General features: G+C 38.3%; 1 protein-coding gene across 2 annotated transcripts in view; it reads right to left on the bottom strand.

Annotated features, from left to right (window-relative positions):
• The window catches only part of CHCHD3 (coiled-coil-helix-coiled-coil-helix domain containing 3), a 148,353-nt gene that overhangs the window by 104,438 nt on the left and 16,350 nt on the right, over positions 1 to 27,565 (bottom strand). For both annotated transcript variants that reach the window (XM_027461240.3, XM_027461251.3), the window contains exon 3: positions 18,661 to 18,745. In XM_027461240.3, the coding sequence (XP_027317041.1) occupies positions 18,661 to 18,745 (85 nt within the window). The remainder of the gene's footprint in view (positions 1 to 18,660; positions 18,746 to 27,565) is intronic.

Here is a 27,565-nt window from a genome sequence, read left to right as displayed (position 1 = left end):
ATCTTTCTTTTATAATATTATCACTAAATGTAGTACCATAAACATCTCAGAGAAATAAAAATATTAACTTCACTTCCAAGACTGCTGAGAAATCCCATTACAAACCACCTACTAGCCTAACAATCTCCATCTGTCATTGTCCACAAGCCTCCAGTTTAACCAGTTATTTTCTAAAATTGACAATTATTTTAAGTTATAGAAGAGATTATGCCTACTTTTTAACCTATTGTTTAAAAGCTATGTTGTAGCTATGTTGTTACAGGGAAAAAAAAATATCTAATTATATATTGTCACTTTCTCCCTTTAATAAAGATGTGTTTTGTCTCACTTTCCATTCCTTTCTCAATCAGTAACAGATCTTCTCTTCCACCTTTGTGGTATCTTTGCCACTCATTTTACTTCAGCAGTTCCAGAGCTGTTTGGATTACCTCCTAGTTTCCCCAAAAAAGCCTTTCTTTGCAAATGGGGAGGAAAAAAAAAGAAATAAAAATCTAGTTTAAGACATACCAGAGTAAAGAAAGTTCCACTTGACTTTTAGTAGTTCTCATTATGACCCCTTCTTTCTGTATATTAAGGAGGAGTTTTATCAAATTTTTAGATCAAGACACTGAAGTTATATCAGGGAAAGAAAGCAGCACAGCAAATATTTTGCCATCATTTTTTCCTGCTTGGGGTGGCATTCCACTATGAAAGAAAGATACCCATTTCATGGTGAAATTTTAAAGAGTTTAGGCCAAAAAGGTTCTCATTTTATGTTCTTCAGAAACATCCAAGGCTGACTTGCACATAACAGTGCCTTAAAGCAAAAATATTAAGTCTTTCCTATCTACTCAAATCCTCATTCTTGTGATCAGAGATGTATCTCGCTGTACCTACGAAATAAAATATAACTAGTTAACTTCCTGAAGCATCCACGACACTTCTTCCACTTTGGGCAACTTTTATCCACAAAAATGTCCTATATGCCCATCACAACTGATTTAAATTCACCGGAGTTTTAAAAGAAGAAGTAGGATTTTGAAGTAATTTTCATTTATTTGAGTTACATAATTGAGTGGCTCGTAGGAGCTTAATGAAACAAACACAAGGCAGCTATCTTCTGATCTCAAACATTTGCTTGCATCAACTTACAGTAGTTTCCTTCCTTGACATTACAAATTCATTTTGCTGGCATTCAGCATGCTGCTGCTGCTGAGTGAAGGCAAACATCAGCTAAATCTACAATAATAAATTATATTATTACCTAGCCAAAAGTAAAATAAATAAATAAATAAATCCGTATCTGCAATTTATAGGCAATTAAATAGCACAACGTGTCAGTACCGTCCACTATTCCAAGAATTCCACATAAATAGACCACTTAAAATGACATTTTTAATTACAACAAAATTAAAGGCTCGATATAATGGTTCTCACATTTAAGCGGAAAGCTCCAGTTAACAGACAAAAGACATTATGCATTACACTGATCATTTACACAGAAAGTGCTTTAAAAAAAAGCTGCTGAAACAGCAGAGAAGGTTGCTTGCTGTACATTTTTCTGCAAAGTTGATAGTTTGAACAAAATACTCTAAATAATTATGAAATACTGTTTCAAGTGTACAGCTATCTAGTTACTGCAACTGATTTAATCAAATAAAGCATGCAATGCTATCGCTTTTCCATAGGGATATTTAAAAGTACGTAGAGTATTAACAAGAACCTCTACATGCTCAGGTTTGGATTAACATTTGGCAGTATTTCATGTTCTGAACTATTTCATTGCATACAATTATATACACAGAAAGCAGAAGTTCCTGCCTTTTGACAGCAGACAGACCTCTGTAATCATCTTGTCCAACCTCCCTGCTCAAGCAGGGTCAGGCAGAGCAGGACACCCAGGAAGGTCTCCAGTCGGGTTTTGGTTATCTCCATGGATGGAGACTTCACATTGTCTTTGGGCGACCTGCTCCACTGTATTTCCTTGTGTTCATGTGGAATTTCATGCTTTTCAGTTTGTTTCCACCGCTTTTTGGCATGGTCCTCAGATCTCCCTGCTCACCCTTCTTGAAAATCAGAGTACCATTTGCTTTCCTACCTTCTTCAGGAACCTCTTCTGACCACCATGACCTTTCAAAAATAATTGGCCTTGCAATGATCTAAGTCAGCTCCCTCACACCTGTGGGTGCAACGTGCCAGTCCCCATGAACTTATCTACATCCAGTTTGTGTAACATCCTAACCTGATCATCCTTCTCCATGAGTAAGTCATCAGTGCTCCCTTCCCACTGATCTCAAGGTGCTGGGATTCCTGAAAGCTGGCTTTCTTATAGATGAAGGCTGCACAGAGTATCGCAGCCTATTTTCTGTCCTTTGTCACTGGAACTCTGTCCCACTTCACCATGAGTGGGTACACACTTCCCCTAGTCTTCCTTTTGCTGGTGATTTTCACACTGCATTTTGGTATCCATTAAAGAGACTTTTCCATCTGTCCAGGGATCTGCTGATAGACAAAATATTTAATTATATGACCCCATGAACTAAAAGCTTTTGTCACAAGAAAAGGAGCTGTCCTGGCTAAAACGGGAAACGCCTTTGTACCAATAGACAACACTGCAAATATCCTGCTTACCCCAAAGCAGAAAATAAATTTTTTCTGCTCTGCCTGAGGCTCTTATTGCTTTTAAAGACTGGACTTAGGAGCTTAGCTAGAGGAGAAAAAATGATTGAATTTCCTTTGCAAATGAATACTGTGACAGATACAAAGCTTACCCATCTGAATGAAACACTTGATTCAAGATCCCTTTAGAGAAAATTCCTAAATTCAAGTAATTCCCATCTCATTGGAGACAATACCACTCCCAGCCACTCTGAGCAGGACACCACTGCATGCATCAAAATTACTGAACACAAGACGCAGACCTAAATAGATTCAGTTTGGGTTTTCCTCAAAAAACAGACAGGAGGATGGATTGAGCATTCCTGTCACAAGCAAAAAAAACACACACAAAAAGAAAAGAAATGGAAGAATCTGCAGGAGGCTAGGTAAGTTCTGATATAACATTCACCAAAGATTTATGGATCTCAGAACAAACAGAAGCATAATAAGAATTTGGATATTTTTAGTTATCGTATTTAAGTCCTACCATATTTTTGACTGCTTTATTCCTGAGGTCTTTTTAATCAAAACAATGTTTACAGGACACTCCATCTAAATCAGATTCTGTTCAAACCCAACATTAAACCTATCACATCATTCTCAAGGACTGGTGTTGCACGAGGCAGCAGATAAGTAAGATTTCTGACAGCTGCTCACATATACTCAAGCCAATTTGTTCTTACATTTAGATTTTGTGGGGCTGAGCAGGAGAGATTGAGGCAAAAAAATCAAAAGTTACACGTGGCCAAAACATCTGTCCTAACCCTCTCCTTTGAGCTTATCTTCAGACTAAAGCCAAAGTGTGAATACCTGGTTTTATCAGAATAATCTTTTGGTTTCTGCATTCCTCTTTTTTTAATCAATCAACATTTTGATTTAATCAATCAACATTTTTAAACAATCAACAGTGATTGTAATATTCCAGGTGGCTGGCATTTATTACGTAGCTTTTCAACTAATTATGAACACGCTACATGCTAGTAACAGAACCCACATGTGAATACACCAGACTTGTCAGAGCATGGTAAGACAGCCTGAAATGCTTACCCCACTCCTCCGAAAGGAAAACTTAGTTCTGGAGGTTCTGACTTGTCCAGAAGGAAAAACCACTGGAATATCACAGCAGTGCTGCTGTCCCGCACACTGTCACCAGACCAGGCTGCAGGTGGGACCAGCTAGCACCCAACCACACCATCAGTTATCAGTGACCATCACAACCACCATGGGACATGAAATCCCAATTGCTTGGTGCATATCAGCCATTTACTGCAGTTGACAGTAGAGGGAAAGCAAATTTGCCTAAATGAATGCATATTAAGAAATAAATAGAATAAATGTATATTTAAAATCTTATGGAGAAAGCAGCTATTTTAATTCTCAAGCTTTCAAACTTTCTGTACGTATCATAGAATGGTTTGGATAGGAAGGGACCTTAAAGATCAGCTTAGCTATTTCTACTCAAACGGAACTAGGGTTATTATTGCAACTTTCATGAGTGTATACCAGCAAAAAAAAAATGCTGAATTGAGTAGTGACTTAAAATGAATAACAGGCAGCTATCATAAAGAGTCCACAAAAATAAAAAATGAAGTCAAAATTCCCAATCACTGTGAAGCAGAAGCAGGAATTTAAGAAACAAACAACGAAGCCTGAAGGCTCTCTAATGGGACAAGTGGTACATTTCCTGTAATCTTGTTTTAAGAAACAAACTCTGAAAAGAAATAAAACTTCTGTCCTTTTATCCTTTTCAGATCCATTTTGAAAATGGGTTTAGGAAAATAAAATTGTTAATTATACCATCTGAATTTATGACATGGTACTGTCATCTTGCACAGCATGAACCATGTTAGCCACACTAACAAGATGAATAATTTAAGCCTCAATCCAGAAGAATTCGCTCAATTGTTTACTTCGAAATATCCATTTCTGTCATTCTTGAAAAACACCTGCAGACATTAAACATTATCACTAATGAAAAAGCACCTTTTAATTCATGGACAACAACAACACTGAGAAAATGCTAAAGAGCAAAACAAGAAAAGAAAAACACCCGCTTTGTGAGTCTTGAGCTCTGATGGCCACTACGTGCTTTATTCCAAACTAATCCACAATGCATGGGAAGTCCAAAACTGGCAAACAATACAATATTAAAAGCAAATACAGCGATGTATCATTTTCAGCCCTTCTTATTTCCAGATATTGAAAATTTATTACTCTATCAAAGATTAAACATTTTCTTTTTGTTACTTTTCAGGGAAACGATTACTTGCCAGTTGTTATATCTTTATTACAGCTCCAAGTTACACAATCTGATGGATTCGTGGTGATCCAAGATAAACTCACTCAAGTCCGAAGCGTGACCCGTGTCATTTTTCATTACCTCCAGCCAACCAAAATCAAAATATTTCCTGTTTCAAAGTCCACTACTGGGAAAATCAGAGTCCTTTGCTCTACAGAATGTAGGAAAATCTAAAGAGGTGTTGGTCTTAAAAACTGGAAATTATTCTGACGTATGAAGTCCATGTAAAAAGACACAAAACTCCAACATTTCAGCATTGAAAAAGTATATCTGTATATTTCCTTACAATGAGACTTCAGAAAGCTTACACTAACTAAAAATAAGAGTACAATGGATTTACAGTGGAAACCGTTCATTGTTTGTTTGTGTGTTTGTTTTTTTTTTTTCCTAGCTTGACGCAACCAAGAATGTTAATGCATTCTGACAGACTTGCATAACATCCAAAAATGTTTTGAACAATGCAGTTTAGGCCACGATGCAATATTAATGAATGAATAATGTTTCCCAGCACTGACTTTCAATATTTAATGAATGCATACTGAATGTGCTACACGAATGTTGTTGAAAATCACTGTTGCTGACAAGGGATTTGAAAAGATGCTCGAGAAATCAGGAAAACCTTTAACCTAAACTTAAACTGGGAAGTGTGAAATGGATATTTCTCTTACTCAAATTCACCTGGCTGCAAATTCAGATACATTACTTATCTAACGCTCATTTGCTCCTACAAAACTTGGTTAAGGCCAGTGATATGAAAAATAAATTACCTGAATCACAGAAATCACTGGCAATGCCTTTTTCTCTACTGAAGTCTCAGAATGACAACACGAAAAAGTTCTGCTTGAATTGAAGAGACTTCCCAGCATTATTTACACATTTAAGAAAAGCTCATCTCCGTTTCAGTTTATGCAAAAGTTCACAGGAAACATCATTCTTCTGCACCACATACCCATGTTGTACAAAGCAAACCTTTTACCTTCAATTTTTGCATTATCTACTGCCCATTTGTCACAGATAGGCAAAATGTAGTGTTTTTTTCTCTATTTTACTGTGTTCTTTTGGTGACATTATATGTGAATTGTATTATAAATTATGCACTGCCCTGTTGTGGGAAGGGAGGAAAACCCAAACCATTACTAAAAAACATCCATAGGAGAACAGAAGCCTCTGCTAAATTTAAGATTGGAATACAACTTCCCCAAAATTATGTTCCACCCAAGTGGTTTTTGAGACCTCTCCATACTAAACAGATTTTATTAAATAAGAGACAATTAGGACTGGTAAAATAGAAATGAAGCAAGGCAAAGGAAAAATGCTAAAGCTATAAAAACATGGCATTATAAAATCAAAGAAAGCGAAGATGCAGGTCATCAAATCCTGATCTGCAATCACTTGATGGCCGCTTAGTCCAAAACTATTCAAGTGGGAATACGTCGATCAAAATTGCTGTACTCTCTATAGACCACAAGATTCACAATCAAAATTCTTATCACAAATTCGCTGCAAATCATCAAAAGCTGTAATGGTGACAACGTGTGGAAGGAGAGAGGAGAGATCTAAGGTGCCAGCAGTGTTCCCCTTCCCTGTCCCATCAAACAATGTTGAGTAAGGCAATTTGTGCTACACACCAGCAGGGTGCAAAAATTGAGCCCTCTTCATCTAAGCCAACATACTCCAGACCTGGTATCTGGCTTCCCCCTGGGCCATACAAGCAACAGGCAACCAGGCACTTACCAGTACGACTGAAACCATCCCAGCTGACTGGCCACAGAAGCCAGGCAATTTCCAATAGCTCAGAGCCAAGTTAAAATGCAGAAACAGAAGGAAGAAGAGAAAATGAGAGAGGCCACGTTACACACTCAGGATATGAACTAGGAGGTCTTTTTGTCCTCTGAAGAGAGTTGGCAGCTGCTCTGGATCTTGGGAATTAATATAACAAAAACAAATGTGTTCATCATCTGTTTCACGCATCTTTTTCTTTTTGGAGATTTTAGTATGGTCTCATAGTAATTACTGTTACTTTCCTGTGGTCATACTTCATATTATTATTTTTAACAGAGACTCCACTACTCTAGTCCATAGGCATTTCTTCTTCACAATGACCTGTCCCTCCTTAATGCTGACCATACGCATACGTGAAGTTTGTGGATCACTCATTGGAAAATATATTGAAAATACATTTTCAAAAAATATATAGAAAATATACTGAAAGCAGGAAAGTGGTGGTAATTACCAAATTGATCCCTAAACAACACAAACTTTCAATACTATGTCAATCCCTCCCTCCAGTATGTCCCATTACAATCTTGTCTTTGGTCAGTCACAAGTAATGTTACAGTTCTGGGATTAGTTTCAGGCATTTTTCTGTCTGGTATTAATATCCGAGACAGCGAAACACTGAGTGTTTTGCTTTACAGTAGGAAGTCTGGTTTGCTATCCTTCTTTAGCTTGTTATACAACCCAGGAGAACACCAACCTACTCTGCACAATTTATCTTGGTAAAATAAAACTATGTTCCACCTTACCTGCTTAACCATTTCTCTGTTCTCTCGATCATCCTCCCTCTGCTTCAATGCCATACTTCTAAAATCACCCGTAACAACGAGGTTCAAGCAATAACATTCAGCTGAACATTTCATTCATTTCCTTTTCCCAGCTGCCCTCCAGCCTCAGCATAACATCTGTCAATTGAAAATCTTTGCTAATGGCCATGTTATTTTATGTGCCAGTGCTTGATCAAGAGATCAAAGACACTAATTTCAAGACTTGTAATTATATACAGCTCTTCAATTTATCAACAAGACTTCCACAGACAGCTTGTTAATACCTAGTGCAAGATGGACACTAACTCCTGTCGGTGTGCTGATGCCTTACCTAAGTTGGCTGGGTTAACTTTTTTTTTTCTCAGGGTGCTAGGTGTTTTGTAGGTTGTCTTCCTTCTCTAGGGGAGGATAGAGGTGGTTGAGCAGGAGGAAGGGAAGGCTGTTTAAACAGAGGGGTTTAATTATACTTCATATGGCCACTGTTTTTAAAATATGTGCATATAAATCAGTTTTATATAAAGACAAAATAGATGAACAAATTTCTACCTTTATGCCAGAGGCATGCAGAGAACCTAAGTCAGAATAGTAAAACTGTTTTACATAATTTGTATAAGTATTTAGTTGAGACTTTTCTTGATATTCTCATAACTCCAGTTGAAATTACTTTCCAATTTAATATCACTCCTCTTGGGATCTGCAAAGGCAGTCATGAAATTATGACAACATTAATTCTCCATTAAAGTGAAGGGGTAGTTACCTTTTTTTTTTTTTTTTAAGTATTTCTTTTCTATGTCTACTTACTTGCTACTTTTCAAAATGAAAGAGCTCAGCAGTTTGAAAGCAAAGATTTGTTTTAAATTGCCATGGGGGAATAGTTTCCCTCCTCCCTCCTTGAATCTAAAACTATAAAACTATGAAGCAGTGTTATTTTTGTTGATGCTCTCTCCAAATAAACTCACTGGCTTCAAGTCATTTTCCAATCTCCCTCAGAAATAAACTTATCAAGATAAAGCTTCGTATACCATTGTCAGCTGAGATGCCAAGTTTGAAAATCAAAGTGAAAAATAATCCCTTGAAAATGGGGGTTTATAAAGGTAGGAGTGAATTATAGCGCTGCTTTCTTCAATTTTCACTTCCTGTCTCCAAGATTCATCCCTGCATATACTGAGCACCAGACGTAACAGTATTAAGAGTAAGACCAATAACAGAATCTTGGAGAGTAACCTGACCATAGCCAAATACTGTTTTTTCTTCCCAGAAAACAACAAGGAAAACAAAAGGGGCTCCTCTGGCAGGCTGGTATCTCCAAACCTGCATCCTTCTAAGCAGCATGGCTGCAAACATTTTTGTTTCCTAAGCATTTTGCAAGTAAGATAATGTGCTAAACTTTTAAGACTATAAAAAAAAGACGGTGCAATGCAATCCCATTCAGGTGACTTTACCCCCATTATAAAATTATATCTTCAACAGTTGGCTGTTGGAAGAGGGATCAGTTAAAATACCTCACCTGACCGTAGTAGTGTTTTACAGGTCAATCTGCGCCTAAACATCAAGCATCTTTGCATTTCATTACTTCTCCCTCAAATGCAAAGGATCTTCACCCAGCCTGACACTGCCCATTCCTTCTTTTCCTCTGGCAGAGCACTTATCCCGTAAAACCTCCAGACCTCAATAGCATTACACCCATCAAAGAATAAATTCACTTCTAAATCCTTTGCTGGGTGTCAGACAGGACATGGGATACTTGTACTGTGAGAGGGGAGAAGGGCATGGCCAGGAAGGGAGAACGGGAGGAAGTCAACTTGAGGAGGCAATGCCAAAATTTGTCCCTTTCTCCTTGAGTGCTCCCCAGTTCTGAGGCTGAACTGGCCCTTTGGACAGTCAAAGCAGGTGTTTTTTTTTTTTGTTGTTTTGGTTTGTTGGTTTTTTTTTGTTTTGTTTTGTAAACAGTCTCACACATCAAACTTGTATATTTTGTTCCAGTAAGCAAACAGCCCTCACCACATCACCGTGTTATCACATGTCCCCCTCTATAAAAGCTTACTCGACAATCCTATCCAGCTGCTATTTTAAGTCCTCTCTCTACTGTGCAACAAACTATACATCTTCAAATAAGCAACATGAGTCGCACATACCTGCATGTCACATTCAGAGACAGGAAGCCCCTTCTAGCTGTCACGTTAGCCAGCCTTTCCAGTTTATATGAAATTTAGGGCTTTGCTTCCAAAGTCCTGTTTGTAACTAAAAATGTGCAAGTTTTGTTCTCTCAGATTTCCCTATTACACTGAATATTATATTAGAAAAAGGCTAACCATCTATTGAGGACAAGTCACACTGTATGAAGGTGTATGAACAAAGAGCAATTCTCCACAGGCAACATAAATGTGGCAGTGCTGACAGCCAAGCTTTACTTCACACGTAGAGCTTCTTATACCAGTATCATCTTTTTTTTTTTCCATCCAGGAACAACAACACTGATGAAGAAACTTTGGTCTACAATTTCTTTCAATAGTATTTTTAAACAGTGCTTGAACCTCTGCAGTACTTCACAGAGACCCTGTCAGAGAAAGGCCTACCTGAGGCGGCAAGCCTCCGGCACGGGCCTGTTGTGACAATGCCTGTGTTCCTAAAACTCAATTACCAACTTTAGCTGCTTTTTAAAAAAAGTATGGTCACTCATGTCAGAACACATAAAATTCTTATTCCTGACCTAGCAGAAGCTGAAACAATTCTATTCACTTTTGCTATTTCATGGAAGTATTTCCAGCTTTCTATCCTACTGTCAGCAGTAGGGACGAGACCATTTTCCTGACTGTTTTCACACTTTCACACTATCAAGAGGCCCCTGTGGCAGAATACTAGATTATAAGTATTTTCTGACTAACAAAGTAGCTTTTTGTCCCCTGTGGGAAGAATACTGGGAGAAAAAGCCACTCTCCCAATTTGACATAGCTAATTACCTCAGAAAATAGAATCGTTTAGGATGAAAAAAAATCTACTTCAAAAATTTTTCGTCACATTTAATGCACTACCCATATGAACTGAAAATAAATTAATATGTTCTTCATAAATTAAAGTCTCAGTAAAATATAAAATGAATATTCTAAATAAACCATTTTATTTTCCTTTATGTTCTGCAGACCTGTGCCAGTAAACTATAATAAGCATGTTATTAAAACAGAAATCAATAGTAAGCTTTAAAATATACAGTACCACAAAAAGGTCGAGCCCCAGTATTGATTTTAATATAACATTTTTGGTGAGTAGTTTCCCAAAGGGTTCTCCTCTAATATTGTTCTTCATCCTTCTTTCACTTCGCATTTGCACTGGAGGATTTGTTGTTCTTTTCTGCAAAAGCTGTCCCCGCCATGAAGTTTACTAAGAGCCTGTCATATATGCAACACACTGCTGAGACATGACAAAACAAGGTCGGGGGGGAAGCACTCAGACACATCAGAGTATCAATTAAACCGTAAGTGAATCGCAGTTACGGAGACCCTCCCCAAGCACAGAAAGAAAAAAAAAAAAAGAAACTAATGGCTGCAATCTGATAACCTACCACTGAGAGCCACCTTTGTGCACTACTGTGTACGTATTTTTAAAAGCTGATTTACAGTTTAGAAAGATTTTCTTTAAACAGATGAGGATGTTTAGAAATACAGAGGCTGCAATAAGTTATCTGGCTAATGACAGACAAAATACCACACCATATGGAGCCCAGCTAGCCAAGTAGAACAGACTCCAACAATTCATTACCAGGGAGTGTTTGAAAATCTATGATCTGTTTTATTCAAAAAAGAAAAAAAAAAAAAAGAAAAAAACATTTTTCAAGTGGCTTTCAAGACAAAAGCTTTCCAAAGAAGTCATAGGAGATGAGACAGTCAAAGCATAGCAAAACTTTAAAAAAGCCATTACCAACTAATTGTCTTTTTGACCTCACCAAAAATGAGCAGAAGCCAATCCAGGAAAGTGAGAACAGGAATAGTGTTAGGCGCTCTCTAGAAGGCCCAGGAAGCTGGGCAAGGACTGAATAAGACTACAGAACAGAATACAGGCTTGTAGCTGTAATACGAGGTAGTTAGGAGACACTGAATTGTTGGTCTCCAGACAACCACCACTTCCCATTGGCTGACAGCTACCACCCACCCAATTCTCTCCACAGGGGATCACAGGAAAGTTTCTTGCTCTGCTTCAGATGAAGTCCCATGGAGAAGCTCAAGTACGTGCTTCAGATCTTTACGTCAACCCCACTGTACCTTGGCTGAAGAGCTAAGGGGGTTACCCTTCCACCTTCATCCCTGCTGAGCAGCTGGGTTTGGTGGAGGCTACACCAGAAATGTTTGTCTGTAGATCTCATCTAGCCATGACCCTCGTTTAAATAGAAGTGAGCTTTCAGGGTTGAGACCATCTAAACAGAGGTTTTAAAAGATATTTCATAAACTGCTGTAACTTCTACATACATCGGATCCTTTTTAGTAAGATTCTGATCAACACTTACACAATGCTCAGCCCTAGTCCCTATAATTTTCTGCCTTCATCAAGCCTTAAACAATTTTAGTCTAGAAACAGTTACGGAAGGGCCACTGACCAAACGAAAGCTTACTTTAAGCCTTTCCCTACCTTAAAATTCCTACTTACAGCAGATACTGTTAGTCTAGGAAACAAATGCTGGAATCATGGGAGATTAACATAGGACAATTCAAGTACAACTAAACACGGGGAAGGGCTCTGGGGACACTTGTACATCAGCAAACTGCACAGGAACATACACTTAGCATGCTAACAAAATTATGCAGAAATACATCGAAGAATTGAACAAATTAAACTTTCTGCAATACTGAACAGACTGTCAAGCACCAGCATGTTTCAAAAACACCTCAGTCTACATATAACTATATTTACCACGTGCCAAATCATATAGAAAGAGTGGAAGCCAGGAAACACTTCTCAAGCAAAAGCTACTGAAAGCCCGCAAATATACTCAGCCTAAGCTAAATGAGTTGCAAAATAAGTAAGGCTGAATTTTCCTTGATTTTCAGGGGTGGGAATGCTAAGTATTCATTTATGAAAAGTTTCTGTGGGAAATCACATCCTTCATTTGCCTCTTATTTAAGTATTTTTTATGTACATCTCAGTAGAGGCATCTAGTAGTCTAACAAGGTTGACAGTAGCTAAAATGTTTGTCGTTATGTTGATGATAGTAGAAGTGAACAACATTTTTTCAAGGTATCTTTTCTTCTGCCTTTCATCATGCAAACTCTTTATAAAAAAATTATCAAGCACCATCAGCATGGCATCATACATCCTGATAAATGAGTAGTTCTAGTTCTATATTCAAGACCAAAGTATGTGGCAGATAAACTTCGATTTGCACATTAAAGATCAGAGGAGAAAAAGTCAGCTACCTCCCCCACGCTTGTTCTCCAGAGCCACAACATTTAGTTTTTACTCATATTTTACTCATACAAATTGACCTCTTGAGAAATTAGAAAATATACTACATATTTGCTGAGCTTGTCCAGAGTAAGCAGAGGAAAGGCAAAAAGCAACCTATTATTACTGTAATATTACTATGTATACAATATATGTTACTATATGTTACTATAATGTATACCATCTATAAGATTATATATATATATATAATAGTAACATATCTAATTTAGATTCAGATACTCAGGTTAACAAAGAAAGTCCAACAGTTACAGTACCACGTTCTGGCAGTAAGGCAAAAAGAGTAAGCCACAGAGAGACTGAGAAACAACAACAGTGAAAACTGGAAAATCTCATGATTGATAAAGTTTATGACAAATCCCTTTATCCTAACACCTTTCTTTTTTTTTTTTTTTTTGTATTGCAAACGTGCATTTTGGGATCCCTAGGGCTCACTTACTACTGTCATGTTGTGCCCTACCTACTGGTCCAGTGAGTTGTGCAAACCCTTCTGCAGATGTCGATGGAGCAGGTACATCTGATGACCAGAAGCAGCCTCTCATAGCCATAGTTCATGAGCCACAGCACCATCTCGTTCAGTCTCAAGCACTGAAAAAGAGGCTTCCTGGTGAGGTGGTTGATGCCCCATGCCTGTCAGTGCTCAAAAGGTATTTGGACAAAGCCCTCAACAACATTCTTTAACTTTTGGCCAACCCTGCAGTGGTCAGGCTGCTGGGACTCAATGATCTTTGTAGGTCCCTTCCAACTGAACTCTTCCATTCTACTCTAAATGCTCTTAATTACTTCAAAGTCTTTTGACACAGCAAAGCTATTTCAGACTCCCTCATTAACAAAATGATTCAAATAAAGCACAATAGCTGTGACAAGACATAGCATAATGATCTATATCTGTAAGACTATACCCCAGGAAGAAATCCAAACAGCTAAAGGATTCAGAAATTTCGTTGTCATATTTTGTATAATTTCATGTCATGGCAAATAACTAGTTTCACAAATTTGGCATCTCTTTCTATTATGACACTTGAGAAAAGAAGTTAAGAACTTTGTGGAAAAGAAACTATGTCAACGCTTATCTTTTCTTACCTGTCACGAATGTCAAACTTAGGTTCTCGTGCCTATTCTCTCATTTTTAGAAATCTTATCTTCCAGAGCCGTGTCACAGAGGTTGTGGCATGTTCTTCACAGGGGCCAAAAGCTTGCTTTTCCGTTTGGTCTGAAGGGTCCATACACAACAGAGGTAGAAACAAAAAACACACCCAAAAAGCCTTCAAAGGTGCCTAAAGCAATCACTCAGTAAGCCACATACGCACCATTAGGGTACCAACCTGGACTCTGATTTCAGAAATAAGAAACCTTATAAAGAGAGGAGTTCCTCTGTAACACTACAGGGATAGGACATAGTATTTGTAGGTACTGACATAAAATGGAAAACAAAGAATATATTTTCTCTAGTGGAAAAAGCACATTACTCTTCCTTCTTCTGTTCAGAATATTAGCTCTCTATCATTTCCCACTATAATAATAGTATTATTCTATTTTTGTTCTAATACTGAAAGTATTACAACCTGTAAACTGACTTGAATATTATCATAAGACAGAAGCTTTGGACACATTAACTGGCCACATCTACTACTGCAGTCACTGCAAATTCTGTTGCACTTGAATAATTATCAATTTAACTTCTCGAAATGAAAAGACTCAAGATAAAACTTTTTTAACGTTCCAAAATCAAAGTGAGAAACAATAGCTGGGCTGAGTAAAAGAAAGAATACATTAACATCAACTTTGACTCTTCAGGTTAGCAGTTAATATGGTTTTATTGTGACATTCAGAGCAGTGAAATTCAGGACTGAACAGTCCTAACTGCCTGGAGAGCACAAGAACCCCTACCTCCTAGTCCAACCAAAGATCCCAATACCCCATCTCCAATGCCAACCAGCAGATCATTCCTTCACATACAACTCTGCCCACTTCTGAGAGGATAAACATTGCTTTCACTTAAGAAGATGGAAAGAAAAGAGACTTTTATGGACAGTGACTGTACACATCCAGTCTATCAGAATAAGTAGATATATTCCCTGGGGAAATTCAGCTAAAAGGCAACTTAATAAAGCACTTCCAGGAATGTTTGTCCATTAGTAGGACTGTATAAAGAGTAAGTGAGATGAGGTAGTGTCATGACTCAGTAAAGTTAGACATCGAAAGTTCTGCCATTGGAAGTGCCCAAATTTCCACCAACAGACTAAAAGCCCTGTACATTATCCTGATGGTGGTTATTAACCTTTATGTTCTATTTCCACTGCTGCTAATTTGAACTTCCAAACTGAGTGAAGAAAATCCTGGAAAGATTCATCATTATTTGTGGGGAGATTTAAGTTTCTAAGGAGCCTCCTGGTTTTCATCCGATTCTCACAGAGCCACAGGTTTCAGCAAGCTCCATATCCTCAGCAAAGAAGAATACAGGTTTATAACCATATTCAATCACACACAAAAGGGATTAAAAAGATGAAGCAGCATTCTCAAATACCTGAAGGATCAGTGGGCTTGCCATTTAGGCACATAGTCTAAAGTTGGGTCTAAATTATTATTATTCAAAGTCTCCTTGAACAAGAACTGTGGAATTGATGTATTATGAATGTATTTTAATGCCACCCATAATGCAAGCTGAACAGTCAGCCTTCATTTCTAATCCCAGAAATACGGACAGATCTTAACTTTATAAAGTAGAGCTGAAGTACCGTTACTATATATGTACGTGTGAATAAATAAATTATAAAGAAAGTTAAAGTTACAAAATTCTTCTTTAAATGAGTGTAACATTGCAATCATATCAAAACGTGGTCATACTCTGCATACAAACAGTACCAAAATTAGCCATTAGGCAGTTGCAATCTGACAAAAAACAGTTGCAAGTTTCAGATATTTATGCTTAAATGTCTTTTCACTTAACGATAAGAAAAAATGTTTTCAAGAAAGGAATGAAAACATACGTATTCAAAACGCACCATCTTTGGTAAAAAATTCATAAATGGATGCAGCACCACAAAAGCTTTAATTATGGATCTCAGTGTCACATATCATCAGTAAGTGATTTAAAGGACAGTCAACAAAGAAAAGCAGTAGGTCAGCAAATTGCATTTTTAACAGATCAAAAGTGCAAGGTCTAGCCTTCAACTAGAAGTAGAGCACTCTGACTTGGTTTTCCCCAGATAAAAGTTACAAATCTCTTGTCAAGGTTCAGGGGTCAGGCTTCATTATCCTCATTTCCCTATCAAAGGGCCTGAAATACAAGCCCGGAGAGTTTGTGAACTACAGTTCTACAAGATGCTATCAACACAGATATGGGACACACCACTTCCCAGTCCAACCAGCCTTAAACAACACTTGTGCACTTGTACACCGCATCCTCCACCCTTTTTTCATGTGTAACTATAGACATGTAAATGTTACCAACTGTTCTCTGTTAATAGTTTTATTCTGATACATGTTTCAAGCACAGTATAGCTGAGAACTCAGATTTTGTTCTGTTTTCCATCAATATGCTTGCATGCTTTCTACAAATAACTATAATTTAAAGTTGTCTTTTTACCTTGTCTTATTTATATTACCTAGAGTACTCTGCAGTGCGGAGACATGCAAGATACAAGACATCCTACCTCAACAACGTGCACCTACCTCTTAAGTGTTTGCTTCAAAACTGAAGTCCAGTAATGATGAAAAATTACACTGACTCTAAAAGTACGTGAGCATCCACAAGACCAATACATGAAGTTGTACAGAAAATTGCAGACCTAAAAGTATGGATCCTGACTTTAAAAAGAACATTGCACAGACCTTCCTCCCTGAATTACGGAGAGACTGCTTTCTGCACTGGAAGAAAACAGGAGGGGTAGGTATATTTCTGAACCTGAAATAGATAAATCTGTTCTTAAAGTGGCCGACAGAGCAGCACTCACTTCCTTCTCAGAAGAACACAGTCTGCAGGAGCTGCAGTGCTTCTCAAATACTTTTAAAACACAAACTTTAAACAGAATTCAGCCCTTAAAACATCAAGTAATAGGTAAGTAAACATCTTCATCTTTTAGTGATGTTTTATCCAACGTGAAAAGAGCATCTATGTCCCAGATGAAGTATATTTTTAATTATGTATTTTGTGTAGAAAGTAAAGTTACTTCTAAAAATCACAACTAGAAAAGATTTAAAAGCTGCTAACAAGACTTTTTGTCGTTTTGTTGTTGGTATTTTTATTTTAAATTTATTTTGATAGTTTATATTTCAAAGGCACAGATTCCTCAAGCTAATTTTAGGACAACAGGAAGACATTACACGATCCTTTTCATATGTAACATCTTTCTTAGCCAACAAAGTCCCAACAAAATAGAAGGTCAATAGATACAAGTCAACTTACTTCCTTCCTTTTTAGACTAATGCACATCCAATGAAAACCAAATCAAAAGTAATTTAAATTAATAATTCCATGAAGTGTCAAATGAAAAAATTCTGAAGTTACAAAACAAATAATTCCACACTGTAAATGTGTTAGATGAAATCTGAGCAGTCAACATTCAGCTCAGATACAACACAAGTTTCCCCGTCAAAGCCCAGTTCAAAAGAGGGGAGATTTCGCTATTCCATTGATTTCCTTTATTGCTGATTTTAAAAAAGCCTGATTCATTTTCTGGGACATTTATATAGTCCTATCTAATTATATACTCCATCAACCTAACACAATTAAATAATAATATAATGATGTGTAGGAAACAATGGATATATATGCCGACAGTTTCAGCAGCACTAATTACATTCTAATTTTTAAAATCTATCATAATGAGCCTTTCTTCCCATTCTCAGAGGGCAGGCCAATGTGTAGGTTAATATTTATATCCTACGTGTTATATTACCTTTATAGGAAAGCTGTTAGAAGAAAGTATGAATTACCACACCAGTCCACCAAGTTCACTGTCCAGCCAAAGGGAGCCAAATTTAAACAGGAACTTTGTAATTGCCAGTGTTAACACAATACCACGCTTAATGTCACAGAGAATATTTTTAAAATGCTGCATCCAAGCTCTGCAGCTGTGTTCTGCATGACTCTTTCGCAATAACTACACTCTGAAAAAACATGCATAAAAAAGTACTGATATACAAGAACGATACCAAAAAGGTTTTCAGCTAATAAACTGTTTTATTACCACACTTTGTATCTTCAAAGCACTAAGCGATATTGAATGTTAAAGCAGTTGAAAACACTGCAGCACAGAGAAATATCTAAAATGTACAGAAATAGCAGGAATTACTATTTCTACTGCTGCTAAAATTTACCTTTTGATCAAACAGAGGGGTTATAAGTGACCCACCTCTACAATGCTGCTGAGCTATTTCCATCTCTACATATCAAAGTGACTTTTTGGACTTAAGAGAAATCAATGAAAATTGAGCTTAAAAGACTGGGGGAAAAAAAAAAAAGTCCAGTTCGTAAGGTCAAAAGGGATTCAGATCAGCATTTTATATCAGCTTCTACAGGGGAATTTCAGTTATTTTAACATATATTTGTAAAAGACATTGATCTTAACATATTTTTACTATCAAAATAAGCAATATAGCCAACAGGTCTTCCCAACCGTTTTGTCCTGAGGCACAAAATTCAACTGCTTATAATAAATGGATAAATAGCAGTCATAAAAGCTTTAAGTACATGTTTGTTTTAAATACTGTTATTAACAAACAAACCTTCTCTTTTGAGCTTCTGAGTCTCTCCTGGCTCGTTCTAATGCCAATTCTTCAGCTATTCTTTTCTTTAGTTCTTCATCATTAACTACAATTAAAAGAAAATTAAATGAAGTGTTAACAGAACCCAATATATTCCTAAGTACAGAAACAACAGCATAATACAGTGCACCAGTTTATTTATTTTCTTTTTCTCCTATAAAGCAGTTAGAGCATTTTCTTGTGGTTTAACCACCTTTCAAGTTTTAATATACAACACTAGAAAGCCTTTAAAAATTACCCTTATTAAGCAACTTTTCAATTAACAGTACCTTCTGAAAATTTAAAAAAAATAAAAGAGCACCATATAGTAAATGTTAAATTAAATACATTTTTCTTAAGAAATATGCTGCTATAAAGTAAAATCTGGGGTAAATAAAAAATCTTAGACCTAAAGAGTAAAATTAAACCGATGGCTTTTATTCATATGGAACCAGGGAAACATCTTCCCATGTAATGAATCAAGTGTTTTCACATGCATATTCCACCCAACAGAGCATTTACAACATCCTAGATATTGATAATTTAGCTCCAACTGCTGGAAAAAGCTTTTACCTAAATTTCTCCTAATTTCATCTAAGCAGTCAGACACGGAAAATGCATTTTCTTCATTGAGACTCCATCAGATGAATTAGTTGGAAGGCTGGTTAAGAACTGACTTAAGCATGGAAGTAACTTCTTCATGTCTATGAATAAACTTTTCCACGTGAAGGTAGAAAAGTAGGAGATCCACCAAGTTTTACAAGCTTGAAAGACACCTAAGACTACCATCAGGCTTTTGTTTACGAACGCATAACTGTGATATTTAAGCTCTCAGTCATGCAAGTTTCACTGGATTTCCAGATGAAACCACACTGAATGATTGTGGCAGCCAAGACAAACAAAAAACCCACAAATGCACACTTCAGAAATGGTTTCCTACATTTTATCTCCATCCAAACACAGCCTGACACATACCTAGCAGAAGTAAAACAGACAAAATCCCAGTTACCCACTAATAAAGAACCAGATCATCCATTTTGGGAAAACGTGTTAGCGGGGTAATCAAAAGTTACGCAAACTTTGGTAGAACAGCTACTAACTTTGCATAAAATGTCAATTTGTAGCACTAAGAGTGACCTCCTGTAGTAGTTTTCTCCTCCTCCTATACAGTAGAGCTGTAGAACAAGATCAAAAATCGAGTTGTATCCAAGTTTCTTACCAATATAAACCTTAATCTGAAATCTCCGGAATACCAGGTCACCTACACCTCTAACTCTGCCATCCTCTTGTATTCCAGGTGTAAGGATAACTTCATTATTTCTGCAGAGCATCTGGCTCCAATCCCACTCGTGGAACCAGAGCTACAAGATGGGCAATCTCACCCCAAAATGCCCATCACCTAGGTAGGGTATAGATGTTAAACTCACAAAGGTGATACAATCCACTCATCTGTCCTCAGAAGAAGGACCACTTGCTTTGGTGGGGAAAAAGCAGTAACATCATTTTAAGACAGCATAATACAAGCAGTGAGACAGCCAGCAGTTAGAAAAGCACTCCCCTTACAGGTTGCATTTGTACTGTTTGAGCACCAAGATGGGATTCAGCTGCCAGCACCCAGAAACTGAGGCCAAGGAGAACGAGACATCTGCCTCTCCTCTTCCATTACAATCTAACAGTTAAAGCTCTTGCCCAGAAGTGGAACATTGGGATTTTGACCTCCTGAAACAGGCAGGTTAAAGCTCCTGTGTCATCATGCTCCGGTGAAGTGCCCCCATCACCAAGCTGGTGCCTCATTTCACAGAGACAACTTCGCTGTTTGGTTTTGGGGGGACAACTTTTAACCTAAAGAAGTGCTTTAGAAGGTGCCTAATGACCACACCACAAAGCGGGGCAGTCTCCCACTCCTGTATCCCCTCTGTCCAGCCAGCTAATCATTACACGTCAGGCAGCAATCCAATTTTTTTTTTAAAAAAACAAGGAGATGCACAAAAAAAGCCAAGGACAAATAGCCACAGATCCCAGTGACCTGGTCCCCAGGAGCTGGCTTTATCTGCAAACATCACCTACCCAGCATCATTAATTAGCCCATTCCCTTTATAGTTAATAGAGCTCAGTGCAATTCTTCTCATCTGAAGTAGACTTTGATAACAGCTTTATGAATGAATGAAGCAGCTCCATCAACTGTAAGGAAATCTTGGGCAGCTCATTCAGTTAGAGGCATCTTAAGGAAAGCAGGACGAATCGACAGCCACCCTGCCAGACACAGCACATGCTCGGAGGAGGGAGCTGCACTGGGAAAGGGTGAGGGGACACTCGTGAGCGGCAAGTGAGAAGCCAGCCTGCAATCAGACTTGCATGCGTGAAAATCCAGAGGTAAACATGGATCTTCTAACAGACTGCTACCACAAACCCTGGAGGAAAAAAGCAAGCACTCGTTTTATTGGGATTCTCTTCTTACTGCCATCACTCTTCCACCATTTTTGGATCCGAGGATATGTTCACACCCTCCGTTTGCACAGATACTGAGTTGTTGTATCATACCTGTACGTTCCCAAACAAGGATCAGATAGCCACAGTCAACTCCCTTGTCAAAGGAGACAAAAAGTTTAGCAAAATACCAGGCAATCACAAGGATCCTGGCTTTGTGTGGCAGCACACATTAATCTCCCCCACACCTCAGTAAGCATCAGAAGCCAAAATGAAAGCAGTTAAAGTTCTGCATTTGTACACTTAGAAATGATTAAGCTGTCATAAAAGCGAGGAATTTATTTCACGTCACAGCTACCTTATTCACAGAACAATCTGAAAAGCCATGATCGAGTGTTTCTCACTGCAGTTCTGTTCAGCCCAGATACCTCAATATTTCACCTCCTTTTAATACTGCACCTGAGAATAGACAAAATGTTGCGTAAGGACATTGTTCACCAGCAGCTATTCCTTGAGTTTTATCGTTCTGCTGTGCAAAAACAAACACAAGAAGTTTAACAGACCAGAGAATGGTCTTTTAAGTCATAATAAGAAGAGATTCGGGCACCAGCCAATAAAGACATTTGACCTTAACAATCAATTAGGTTAGCCATCGATCAGGCGGATACTAATAGGGAATAAAAGTGGAGCTATAGATCATTCAATGGAATTATTGTAAGATATAATTAGGTAGCTCCCAGATGGGAAGTTTATGATGTTTCAGTAAAAAATTGCAGTTCTATAAAAGGGAAGGATTTGTTCTGGGGGGAAGAAGCATTTAAAATGAGGAAAGTTAATTTATTAGAAAGAGGATCGGGAAAAAAAAAAAACATTCTAGATAAAACCAGTATTTCCCTGTGATGACAAACTCTGCTCAGACAATAGAGCATTAAAAACAGCTGACAATTAAACTACTAGAGAGTATCAGAACCTGGTGGGTGGATGACTGCAAAATTAAGCGCAATAGGGAAACAATAAGCACACGGCAGCTGCCAAACATTACTTAGCCATTTCCACAACCCCTCTAAGGATTTTAAAAGTTCTTCAGGATCCTGTAAATCAGTGTCAAGCTCATTTTAAGTGCATCCCTGAGCTGAGAAACTTCAAAGATATTCAGACAACTGCACCGAAGAAGGCCACACTTGCACCCCAGTGCTTGCTTTGACTCCTGGAAGAGCATAAAATGCAGCTGTACGTTTCCCCAAGCCTGAATGTGCTAATGCACAGCTCACATCACAAGACAATTTAGATAGATGGTCAGTAATGGGAACTACGCTCCAAAAGCCACAGCTCTCTAGCCAGAAATAACTCTGTCCTCTTAGCATCTGAAGGCTGATAGGTGTCTGATAAGCAGCATTCTCTGCAGGAGAATGGAAATCGAGGGCCACCAGCTGCATTGCCAAAGGGCTCATTACCCCGCTCACGTCTAGCTCCGGATCTAGCAGCAGCTCACACGCCGCTTAAAGGACTGGCCAAACTGTTCCTTTAACGCCACCACAGACACAGAATACCTGTTTAAAAAGAAATACACAAAGCTCTTGGCTGGAGCTTGACAGACCAAGCCCTGAGTGTCAGAGGACAAGGACACTTGGCCATTTGGATGGCCGGCAGGAGGAGGAACGTGACCTTTCCTCCATGTCCACCTACTCTTCTGGAAAGGTTTGAAAGATACAAGTTATGGATATTTAGGTCTAATGTTACAGCACAAATGCACAAGGCATTTTCTTCCCTTCTTGTACAAAATGTAACTTTAACACAGGTACAGGAACACAGGTACAGGTAAGTTAACCAGTTTTTACTTAAACCATTTCCATTTACTCCAGGGACATACTCAGATACATATTTGGTTAACACCCCTCTTCTCAATACATTCAGCTTCTTCTAACAATTTAAACAAAGCTTTAAGAAATCTGAAGAAGCCACAAATTTACTCCAATACCTATCTAATGGCCAAAATCTCCAGGCAAGCCCAAAGGAAAGTAGAGGCAACTCTCAAAATAAAAGCTGTGGCACAGTTACTCATGTTTTTTACCAGATCATTCCAGTTGACTTTGTGCCTTCAGATGGGTATGGAGAAAACATGAGGGAAAGGGTGTGAGGGCACCTTGTGCTGGAACAGGGGTTTAGTTTGAAAAGAGCACAGATCAGACCAGCAGCTATACAAGTGTGACAGCATCCTCCACACTGCTGTATTTCAGTGCCTTTCCATGCAAGGAAGACACTCAGATTTTCATTTATTTATTTTTAAGTCCACAAAACCTATCTAAATGGTTTGGGAAACCATTCATATATAGAAACTGTTTTCTGTAATCCACAGCATAAATACTAATGCAATTGCTTAAAAACAAACCCAAACAATTAAAAGAGCGTGCAAAGCCATTTACTTAACCCTCAGTATTGATTCTTCAGAATCAGATGAAAAACAAAGCATACAGTTGATGTGTTTTCCAGGGTCCAAAAGCAATGAGGACTGAGGAGTTAAAGGTACAGGAGAGCTTCAGCAGTCACCAATATCTGTGGAGGCTTCAGAGATACATCCCATGCTCCATCGTGGAACACGCAGAAGCCAAACACCAGCAAGATGGATGCAAAGCCAAGACCTCTGTGACAATCACAATTCTTCAGAAGAAAATAGCAACTATATCTCTTAAGTCTACTGCAGATTGGCATGTAAGGATATGTGCAGTTCAGCTACTTTGGTCATATTCTCTCCAATTTCCTTTGCCCTTGCTGCCCACACTCGTCGCAAGATGTAAATCCGTAACTTGTTCTCACTCTCACCCATTAGTCCTGGGATTGCAAAATATCATTAATGGAAACAGCATTCACTAAGAGGCACCTTAACCAATCCCTCCTGAAAGGGCAGGTGCATTAAGTTATTAATGAAGAGACACTTACGTTTGATACAATCAAGCCTGTTTTAGACAATACTTAGCTAAACAATATTCAGAGCATGAATTTACATAAAGAGGAAAGCAACCAGATCTGCTGTTCTGTTTCATTCAGCTCTGCTAAAAACAAAAGGTTAGCCAGTGAATGGGACGTCCTCCAGACGTTCTCAAAGCCCAGAATGGAATCGTATAGATGTTCTCCAGGTAATTCCAGTGGCCTCCTTACAGAGAGAGAAATTTGCTTTTACAAAAAAATACATCCATACAGCACAGCTGACAGGGCAGCGTTTAGAAAATTTTATTTGGATTATTTGAAATGCACCACGGGCACCACTTTCTTCAATCGTTCTATGATTCTTGAAGCCAAAAGCAAGTAAAATCAAGGGGAGAAAAAAGACTAAAGAGCACCACAGGCTACAAAATACACAAAGTAGAGTGGGAGGACATGCATGTACCAACCACTGCCACAGACAGGAAGGCTTCTTTCCCTAGAAAAACTATTCCCCGATTACCACAGAGTTTCCTGCATTTACCTCTAGCATTTGGCATTGACAAGAGAGAATGAGGCACTGCAAGCCATCCATCTGACCCAACGAGGCAATTCCCTCGGTAGGAACACCAACCCTTGGGGCCACGCACCTTGGGGCTCCCTCCAGCCCCATCGTCTGCCTTGGGAGCTGGCAGGGCAAAAGCAGCTCTGCTGACATTAAAGGTAATGAAGATGTCGCAGGGAAAATCCCTAACTGCACGCTAACAGCGAGAAGTATTGAATCAGGAAGCAGGGAGTAGCAACCTGGTAGGCTCACAGCATCAAGATGTGGGGTTATAAATATGTTATGAGTCTTTCACAATTAAAAAACATTTTTCCACTCACACTCCCATCAGATGCATAATGTACAAGTATCACATTACGCACACACCCTCAAATTATTCTTTCCACTTAATAAACAGGCAAGTTTGGGCCACATCTAAATTCCATACAAAAACCTTCGATATCAACAGCAGGGATTTAAGTTGAACAGCAGAGACGAAATATTTGATCTGTGACTCCACTTCAAAAGAAGAGCCATAAGCAGGCACTCGAGGAGCATACAACAATTTCTGCTGGACCAGACAAAAAAAAAAAAAGAAGAGTGTATGATAGATTTCTTGTGCAATTAAACAATAAGATTCTTTTACCAGCACTCTCAAAGTTGTCTCAGGGGCTTTGACCCAGGTTGCAGAGCCCTGGTGAACCAGTGCAAGGCAGCTCCACCTCCACGTGCCCAGAAGCATCAGCCCATCAGAGCTGTTCGTCTCATAGAAGTGTGAAATTCTGGCAGAATTATCCACTCCCACTTGGTTTGGGCATCAGTGATGCTGTCAAGGAACTCTTATCTCAGACTCCTAAAAATGCAAGTTGTTAAGAAAGCCATACAAATATTCATTGTACACTAAAGAAAACAGAAAGACTGCTGGTTTTAAAAACAGCCTGTAGGATTTTCAGGCTGATTAAAGAAGCAGCAGCAAATCTATTTACTGTGCTTACATTTGGTGGTACAACAATGGCAGTGTTTGAAGAAAAAGAAGTATGTTTAATTATTATTATTTTTGCAAGAGCCTGGATTTGCCGGTGGCAGCACACAAGAGGAAATAAAGAAGCGCTGTGAACAGTTAACACATTAGTATTCCCATCATACGATGCTTTCTTAAAAAATTAATGGTTTTCCAACACTGCTGTACCCAGTCTTTAACCCCATAATTGTACAAATTAGCCTTACACAGGGGGAGGACGACACACGACTATCCCTTCGTTCCACCAGGGCTAGAAAACCTGCAGAAATGAATTATTTGCCTTAAAGAACAGAGTGTCTGTTCTCTCCCCAACAAAGGAACCCCTGCCAGGCCCTCGGGAAGCCACTGGGGTGTGCCCAGGTGAACTGCCAGGAATAAAAACTGAGGTGGGAAGGGTGCTGGAGCTGTCACTTTGGTGGGCGACCTTAATAAAACCTTTAGGAAATGCATAGTATCAGCCATGGAGCAGTGCACGGTCACCATTTAACCTGATTTTTCTTTTATTTATGATTTTTTTTTCCCCAATAGCATCCTTAAGCATAAATTCTCAGCGTCACACAACTAACTACGAGCACGGAGAGCAGTGACTCCACTTCAGTTCAGAATTAGAGCCGCTTCCAGCAGTCACGGATTCAGTATAAACACACAGCACACCTCCAAGGACAGGATTTGGTGTTAACCGATAAATATTGGTAATGTGCAGCGATACTTAAGCAAGCTCATCAGATAATTAAATACAAAAACAATGCAATTAAGTGTGCATAATTTGAAATTATTTACTATTTTACTTTCCAAAGGCACTCTTGCATATATTACCATGTCTATTTTACAATGTAAATGTGGGTATCAATCAATTTATACTAATTTAAATTAGCAATAAGCTGATACACAAGCTAGAAATAAGAAAGCAAAGATAGTTATATTATATTTGGAACATCTTCTCCTCAGTATCCCACTACTGCTGTAACTTCAGCTGTGAATTTCAACACTGAATTAATATGAACTTATAAAGGGGGTCTGGAAAAACAAGAGGGAGGGGGATTACCAGGCTTTGCCTCGCATTTCTTTGAATTGGACTCTACCTGCCTGTGCTTCACAGCTTTAACAATAACTCATTCCTGAGATTCATTCTGTAATGGGGAGAAAAAAAAAAGAGAATTTCCATTACTTCTAACAGGTTCAGGGTTGCTTTCTAATAAACCAAATGAAAAATCAAATAAAAAATGGATGTATCCAAACCACAGAAAGCCAGGAATTTAAAATCACAAAATCCCAAGGCAAAAATTAAATCTTTGAACTGACACACAAAGGAGAAATTGAGCACAGGAAAGCGGGCTATCGCGTGGCAGCACACAGCCTGCACACACAGCACCCTTCTGCTCGTTGCTGCTCTACCACCACGAGATGTGTGTCTGGTTCTCCACCTGGGGTTTCACATCACACAGAAAACTCCTTGAATTCTCCCCAAACTCAGTTCAGACCGAGTGGCAATGATCGTGGTGGCAGAACAGACAGATGTGCTCATAGCATGGTTAAAACTGCAGTGCTGCAGTTCTTCCATCAGACTTTATGATTATTCAAATATATATATATATAGGAATATGTATGTGTATGTACTATATATACATATACATATGTATGTCCTACAAGTATTTCAGTGCTGTAGAGTGAACCCCAAAAAAATCTGTCAGCAGATGTTTGTGCTTACAGTTTTCCTATACAAACCTTGAATAATTTGCAAAAAAAATGTCCACTTGACATAAGAAATTCCCTGTCTTGAAGATATTCTGATCCTCTTCAGTAAAACTCAATGCTGTCTGAATATAATTCTAATATTACAAAACTTGCACAACAGAACCCACAAGTTCTGTTATCATACAAAGAATAAACTAGAAGATGATGGCTTAAGTGGTACAGAATCCAGATAACGTCAAAGGAACTTATATATAAAAAAAATCTCGCTTCATAGAAGTAAT

The sequence above is a fragment of the Anas platyrhynchos genome, chromosome 1 (assembly GCF_047663525.1).
Source record: "Anas platyrhynchos isolate ZD024472 breed Pekin duck chromosome 1, IASCAAS_PekinDuck_T2T, whole genome shotgun sequence".
Taxonomy (NCBI): Eukaryota; Metazoa; Chordata; class Aves; order Anseriformes; family Anatidae; genus Anas; species Anas platyrhynchos.
The sequence above is the reverse complement of the archived record's forward strand: the minus strand, read 5'-3'. Positions and strand labels throughout refer to the sequence as shown.